General features: G+C 36.5%; 1 protein-coding gene across 1 annotated transcript in view; it reads left to right on the top strand.

Moving 5' to 3' along the window:
- The window catches only part of RFX6 (regulatory factor X6), a 48,124-nt gene continuing 39,683 nt past the window's right edge, over positions 1-8,441 (top strand). The window contains exons 1-4 of the mRNA XM_010979156.3: positions 1-675; positions 958-1,114; positions 3,906-4,029; positions 5,691-5,752. Of these exons, the coding sequence (XP_010977458.1) occupies positions 453-675; positions 958-1,114; positions 3,906-4,029; positions 5,691-5,752 (566 nt within the window). The 5' untranslated portion in view covers positions 1-452. The remainder of the gene's footprint in view (positions 676-957; positions 1,115-3,905; positions 4,030-5,690; positions 5,753-8,441) is intronic.

Here is an 8,441-nt window from a genome sequence, read left to right as displayed (position 1 = left end):
AGGGATGGGGACAGCTGCTTTCCCCCCGGAGATGACAGAGGAGCTTCCTCGGTTCTCTCTGGGGGCTTTGGGTGTGAATAGGGTCCTCCGTCCCAGCGCAAGATGAGAGAAGGGGAGGAAAAAGGGGGAGGAGATGTGGGAAATGGGAGTCCAGTGCACGGGCTCGATGGGCGCAGGTGAGGAAGTGAGTTCCGAGTTGAGCATCTGGCCGGGTGGCAAACAGGTGGAGAAAAGCAGTCCTGCCTCTGCCCACCCGGCTCCCAGGGCGGTCTGAGCTTACCTGTGCCCGGCCTTCCTTCCCCACGACGCCCGGGGATCCCGAGCCCGCGGCCTCCGCCCCCGCCCCAGAGGCCCCGGGGCCCGGGCCCCGCCCCGCCCAGCCCCGCCCCGGGATCGGGGCTCGGCAGGGAGCCGGTCCAGCGGCGGGTGCCCAAGGCTCGGCGGCCAGGAGGATGGCCAAGGTCCCGGAGCTGGAAGACGCCTTCCTACAGGCGCAGGCTTCTCCACAAGTTTCCCCTGAAGTCCAGGAGGAGTGCTGTGTGCAGCTCCTGGGCACGGGTTTGCTCGTTTACCCCGAAGAAAGGGTGTACCTGGCGGCTGAAGCGCAGCCCGGGGGCGCGCTGGGCAGCGGGGAGAAAGGGAACGACCCGGAGCTGCTGGTGGGAGTTAAATCAGGTGAGTGCTCTGCCCGCTCCCGAGACATGATTGGGACGCGGATATATTCTATAAAGGGCATCCAGTAATAAAAATACACACAACCCAAACGTACATATATGTGTAATGTCCTGTCCCGATCTTTGTATTTCCCCTAGGAAAGTGTCAACTAGAAATTCTAAGGGATTTTACAGAGCTCTCCTCCCAACCCGCCATAGGCCACCCCATTTGACGCCAGGGTACATTTAGAAGCTACTGAATTGATTTTATATTCTGATTATCGTCTTTTTAACTTATAATCAGAAATGCATTTAAGCAACGGTAACTTTTCCTCTGAAGAAGAGGATGCGGACAATCACGACAGCAAAATCAAAGCAACCGACCCACACCTCTCTCAGAAGAAAACCATCACACAGATTATGAAGGATAAAAAGAAACAGACTCAGCTCACTCTGCAGTGGTAAGACTGGCCCACAGGGGTACCCTTAAGCACCTGTTGAATTTTTAAGTCAGTATTTTCAGATTCTATGCTTTTCTCAATTTGCTTCTCCTTCAGACTTTTTGGGGGAAAATTTAACAGAGCAATTAGAAATTTATTCAAAAATTGTTTTCACAGACTATTTGGTACAGAGACATATTCTAGTACTGATGAAAAATGATCTGCAATACACTTTGTTCATTATTGACTGAAACTATAATTTCTTCAAATGTAAGCAATAAGGAATGTTTTTATGGACTTATTTGCTTAATATGCAATCAGTTCAGTCCTTATATATTTATTATTTGGTAGTGTTATGTTTAGAAAGCTTGGTTCTTAAAAACAAAAGGAGGAAGGATCTTAACAGTACCTTTATCCATAGAAGGCATATTAAAAATTGTGTATTGGCCATGTGTTTGAACTAGATGAAATGTGTTTGAACTAGAAGACAGAAAAGTCAGTTAAGATGTTGCTATTATTTTAAATAAATGTTCAACTAATTTTATAGTACCAGTCATATATGATGTATTATAGTGATATTTCACTAATTGGATTTTATGGAAAATCTTTTAAAACCAAGAGTTTATCAGTAGTCTCTCTACGTATACAGAACATTTTGTAATATTGTTCTAAAAGGAAGAGGAATCTAAAGTAAAAACATAATATTAAACTTACTTATATTGTGTGAAGAAATAGAAATTTAAATTTCCTTCCAAATTCCAAATAACATGCAAATAAGGTAAAAGATCTATTTACTGATTAGTTACATAATCTGTTTATATGTAAATTATGATATAAACTTTAGAAGAATATAGTAGAAAAAATAGTGTCTTTAAAAAAACTAGTGCATTTTATTTTAACATTGAGTTACAATTTGCATATACTACATTTTTGTGTTTATGTCCTTAACTCTTTCAAATACTTGAAATATAAACTAAATATTCTAAAGCCATGGCTTAACTGTTGAAGTTGATATCACATTTACTGGTTAAGAACACACTAGAGCAGTGAGTGATTGAGCCAATTATCTGAAATATTTAGGATACAACTATATTCATTAGGATAATTGGGGCAAAAGGTTTTGATTTCAGAGATATTGTGGTTTTTTGAATGATCACATTTATTATTCAGTTTTGAATAGAAACAAATGGGTTTTCATTTTATAAATGCTTAGAATTAAAGGAAAAAAATCATACATAAAATTATGCTTATGTCTAGGATTATTCAGTATTTTGAAGACAAAGACAGTGCCTACATCAAAATAGCCAGGTGAAAAGTAGGCATTATTACATGTGTCATTAAAATATAATTTTAAATAGTTGAATATTTCTTAATAATTTTCATATTCTTGAAACTATAAAATGTTGTTCTTTTTGTTCAAAATAGCCAGGTGAAAAGTAGGCATTATTACATGTGTCATTAAAATATAATTTTAAATAGTTGAATATTTCTTAATAATTTTCATATTCTTGAAACTATAAAATGTTGTTCTTTTTGTTTGAATTTTCCACGCTCTCTCCTAAAAAAGTATTATAATTTTTTTAAAAAACCTAAGTGAGTTATTTATATTAATGATAATTTTCTCTTAACATTATAGATTATGGTGGGGATGTTAAAAGGTAGAATTGAAAATGAAAATGAAAAATCTGCTTGAGTAACTTCAGTTTTCAGCTAGGTGTTTGCATTTATGTATGCAAGTTTTACCTGGCTTTGGTTCTTTTTTTCCCTCTGTCATAGAAAAATGGATCCTTTACCTGCTTAGGAGATGTGTCCTGAAGCTTTTATCTCATGCACTTTTGGACCTGTTAAATCAGAAGTCTTGAGGAGTTCCACTCAATTTCAATCTGAATTCATATTCTATATTGTGTTGTTCTTACATAGTAATGATTATGATTTTACTATACATAAAAAGGTATAAGTAAATTTTAACCAAAATCATACTGAAATGTTAGAAAAATTAGGAGTAAAATCTATAAGTTCTGATTTCTTGATTGCTGTTCAGATGTTTATAACACTTAAGTATATGTTACTACATCTCCATAAATTGTGTTTAATTGCAATTGCAGACATCCAAATTAAGTAGAATTACCTCTAAATCTTCAAAGTTTATATAATTATGTATAAACTATAGAGCTGACTTTATATATGTTTGAAGACATCTATATTTCAAGTGTACAGGATCTTTTAGGCAATTATTACAGAACTGATTACAGCAGAAAGGTGTAAGGATAGAAATAGATCACTACCATTTCAGACTCCAGTGAAGTGAATTTATGTATTTTGCAAATAAATGCATTACCATGCTTCCGTAACTATTCATGGTTCAGAACTAGTTTGAGTGAAACTAGGAGATTGTAGGCATTTGCCAAACTGAAGCCTGGCAGCCCTTTAGAGTTGAGAATGTTATTTTTAAAACCCGTCACCTTCAATTTCACTGTTCATATTTGTATATCACAGAACAAACCGTGATGAACAATGAGGATTTACATAGAAGTAAGACCTATTCTTTGGGATATGGACCAGGCAGGAGTGGTTTTAGCTTAGCCACTGTATTTTAATTGTGCTAGCAGGTGTTCATTGGAGTTCTTGCTCTTCTGATTTTAATCCTTGTGGTCTGATTTTTAATAATATCCAGAATAAAATAAGTCTACTCTTGTCTGCTCATGATCTCATTCATATAGTATGTATTCAAAAGGAGCACTAAATCAATGAGAGGGGAGAAGGGGAGGAAATAAAAGAAAAGTTTGACTTAAATTTTTGCCCTTTTTCTTAGGCTTGAAGAGAACTACATTGTATGTGAAGGAGTTTGCTTACCCCGGTGCATCCTTTATGCACACTATTTAGATTTCTGCAGGAAAGAGAAATTGGAACCAGCCTGTGCAGCCACCTTTGGAAAGGTAAGTGGCATATATTGGCTATACCACCTTACAACTGAAGTCACAGTATGGAAACAGATTCACCTGAGAAAGTTTTCTTACAGATTATTAAGAAATCTAGTTTGTAAATGAAATATCTTAAGGGTTGTATTTGGAACTATTATGTGTTTTACCTTGATATTCCCTACTATTTGTTTTACCTTGAACTACTATATGTATTGAATATTAGAACCCTAACTAATCAGAAACTCCTTTTGAGCAGTAATATTTCCCTTCTACGAGGGACACATTAAAGAGTATGTTATAGTCTGTACTGAGAAGCAAAATTACGTGGAGATGACAAGTATCTTGTTGATGTAATTGGTGATTGTGTTTATTCTGTTTCATCAATTGCTCTCCTAATTCTCCTTTTCACTATGTGTATATTTATACCCTAAACTCCAAGATGTTGTGATGGGACTGGTTGAATTTCTCTCATTTAAAAAACTTCTTACACCCTGTATGGTTAGGATGGGAATCTATGTAATGACACTTACTGTACTTATACATGTTGATTTCATTTGGAGAATCAGGAAACAATATCAGTCTCTTGGGAAAACCTTGTCTTTTGAGAATCTTGTCCTACCCTATTGTCTAAGAACCTCGGATATCCCAGAAAAACTGTAGGAAGCTTAGATTTCAAATATTGCCTCTCTTACAAACTGAAATCCAAATTCTAACCTGTAGAGGGACTCATTGTCTAGAAAATAATGATTAGTATGGTCTAGCTTCTCAGTTGTTTTTTTTTTTTAAATAAAATTATTTATTTATTTATTTTGGGAACCTATTTATTTATAGGACACAATGTGGTAAATGCATGGTAACCCAGTGATTTAGGTTCTAGCCTAGACTCTAATTTGTTGTGACATCTGAAAAGCACTTAACCTCCTCAAAACTCAGTTTGCTTGTTCTATAAAATGAGGAGATTGCATAAGACAACTTCTAATATCCATTTTAGCTTTAATATTTTATTAGTCTACCTTATGGCAGTAATACTTAAATTGACTCTTTGCGGAGTCATGAAACACCTTGAGACTCTTACTAAAAACTACAGAACCAGTCCCCAAGAAATTAACACATATAAAACGTTTGCCATGGAGCCTTTAGGAGATCGTATATGGATCTCCTAAAATGCAGGTTAAAACTCCTGTTTTAAGTAGAAGAGATTTTTGTTCTTTAATCAGATGTTAATTTTTAGCCAACTTAGAGAAAGAAACATAGAAAAGAAAAAATTTCAAACACTGCTGTGGCTATCTGGTAAGTCAGAGAAACTTGCAGGATTGGAGATAGATATTTAATTGTGGCTCAGTATCACAAAGAATTATTATAAAGAAGCCCAAATATTCCTACAAGGTACGTCAATAAAGTAACAATTGCATTGGTAGTAGCATCAAGCAAGAGCAGGTATCTGTATGATCTGATTTGGAAATTGAGAAAAGGGCAGTAGAACAATTTCATCAAAAAAGTACCTCTCTCCCTTTGCTGATGTATCATTGCTTATCAATATGTGTATGATATTACTTTTTCCAGACTAAATATTTACTCAAAGTTCAACATTTGCTTGCTAGAATTAATTGGTTATGAGAGGCTTGCAATAGAGTCATACACTTTCTAAAAACTAAAGTAATTGACTTTCTTTTTAGACAATTCGTCAAAAATTCCCCCTCTTGACGACCCGGCGTCTTGGAACAAGAGGCCATTCAAAGTAAGACATGCTGATGAGCACATATCAGATCTTACATATGATACTCTGCACATGAGGACTGACACAATGTAAAATAAGTATTGTCTTTATCAGTGATTTGAACTAGGTATTCTTTTTTTCGGGGGTGGGGAGGTAATTAGGTTTATGTATTTTAAAATTCTTTTTAATGGCGGTACTGGGAATTGAACTCAGAACCTTGTACATGCTAAGCTCACACTCTACCACTGAGCTATACCCTCCCCTCTGGTAGTCTCTTCTTGATAAAGGAGACTTTTTACCAACAGTGAGAACTAAAAAGAAATATAAGTGGATTTTAGAATAATGTTTAAAAAGCAAAATTTACACAGAAAAATCACAATATATTATTTTTTTCTGATGAGGTAATTTAAATGACTCATTTGCATAATCTTAAAGCCACTGCTGAAGGTACCACTGACATGAAAGGGAAATGCATGTGGCTCCACAAGTGATCAGACAGAATCCACAACACCTCCAAAGAGCAAGGCCAAAACCAGAGGTTGAAGCGTGGTCCAGAGTCTTCCTCTGGTTTTCTTTCCCAGATAATAATCCCTGAATATTCCCTTCTTTTCCCTTCAAGACAAATGATATGCACAAATGACTCAATAGAAATATAAAATAAGCAGTCAACATATTCTCTCTTTCTTTTTTACTTTATGAAGTATACTCAGTTTACAATGTTCTGTCAACTTCTGATGTGGCAAGATTTGCAGATACTAATATATATATAATAGATGAATAAGTTCATACTGTATAGCACAGGGAACTGTATTCAATATCTTGTAGCAACTTACGGTGAAAAAGAATATGAAAATGAAATACATGTATGTTCATGTATGACTGAAGCAGTATGCTGTACACCAGAAATGGACACATTCTCTCTCGATAGCTTCAGCTCTTCTTTCCTCCTGTGGCAATCTCTGTAGAACCCCCAGTTACAGGTTCCTGTTCATCCAGTATTTCTTCTGTCTGCTGTATTTTTAGTTTTTCCTTTCCTTCTGCCTACAAACATATCCAGATCTCTTCTATGTTGACAAAAATAAAATCATCTCAAACCTGCTGTACTCTTCATGATCGCTGTTATTTTTCTTCTCTTTGCTGTTTCTTGAGAGTAGCTGTCTGCTCACGTCCCTTCCCACTGATCACATGCCTCTGTCCTAGTCCATTTCTTTACCTGGGCAAAAACTCAATGGTTCATTTTTATTGTTGCTCATCTTCCTTGGCACCTGTTGAGCATTTGAACCTGCTGATAATGCCCTCTTAAAATAAATAAGTACATAAAACTTTCCCACTGGCTTCTCTGTCACAGCACTACCAAGTCCTCTTCCCTCTTCTCCCACTAATTTTCTAGTTTGTCTAGTGTCACATTCTGCCCTAACACCTAGTTCAGCCTTGTCCAAAGAAACATAATGGGGCCATATATTTAATTCAAAAATTGTTAATAGCCACATTAAAAAAGTAAGATGGAACAGGGGAAATTATTTTAATATTTAAGCCAACAAATCCAAAACAATATCTTTTAACTATATAATAAAAACTAAAAGTAGTAATGAGATATTTTACATTCTTTCTTTCCTACCAAGTATTTGAGATCCGGTGTGTATTTTATACCTACAGCATATCACAATTCAGACTAGTCACATTTCAAGTGCTCGGTACCCACATGTGACTTGTGACTCTTCTGGTGGCTGGTCAGCCTTAGACACTTGCCAAAACATAGATCCTACTCTATGAATTCTCTTGAATCTGTCTCTCTCCATTTTCTCACTTTCAAAACCTGGCCTTGACTCTGGCTTTCCAGTCTACTCAATTCAGTTCTTCGAAATTGACCTTCTAAAGATCAGATTCAGTCATATGAGTATTATTCTCCGACACTTTCACCTACTCAAGACAGACTTTTCTCACCTTAACATTCAAGGTCCGTTATGATTTAGTCCCACCATTGTCTTCCCTTGTCTCTACTTCTCACTTTTCAGCATGTAGCCTATGCCCGCACCAATTTATTCCCTGGTGCACTTTGCTTACCTCTCAGCCATCATTCTTTTATTATGCTGTCTTCCTCCATGGAAAATGTCCTTTCCCCTGTAGGTATGTTGAAATCCTGTCCATTTAAAAGAATGTCTCATGAACTTCCTCTTCTTTTGAATCTTTTCTGAGCCTCCTAATTTATTGTAGGCTTTTTCTTTGTGCCCTCATAGCAGTTTTTGGTACCTGTCTTCATGCAAAATTATCTCCTCCCCTCAAAAGATCATATTTTGAGTATAAAGACTTTGTCACACCTATTTTAATATTTCTTCCGTGGTCTGTTACATAATAGATTATCAGTTAAAGTCTACCTAATTGATTCCTGTTCATGTTAACAGTATTGTGGCCTGAGAAATGAAATGCCAGGTTGAAAAAGGCAAAATTGGCTTGTTCCTTCTAACCAAGTCAGCTTTTTGCAAAGCAGAATCAATTTAACTGGCTAATTTCTACTGGATTTGATTCCTACTGAGTTGAGTGGGTAGAGAAAAGATTAGATAGTGTTTGAAGTAGATAGATAGTAGAAAAAGAGGCAAAGCAATGCAGAGAAATCCTCTTCACAGGATCTACAAGGGGACAGGCAGGCAGGCTGCAGAGAAAGTCAATTAATCCTAGAAGGAGCCTTTAGGATTAGGGATGAATCATTAAC

This window comes from Camelus dromedarius, chromosome 6 (assembly GCF_036321535.1).
Source record: "Camelus dromedarius isolate mCamDro1 chromosome 6, mCamDro1.pat, whole genome shotgun sequence".
In the NCBI taxonomy this organism is placed as follows: domain Eukaryota; kingdom Metazoa; phylum Chordata; class Mammalia; order Artiodactyla; family Camelidae; genus Camelus; species Camelus dromedarius.
The sequence above is the reverse complement of the archived record's forward strand: the minus strand, read 5'-3'. Positions and strand labels throughout refer to the sequence as shown.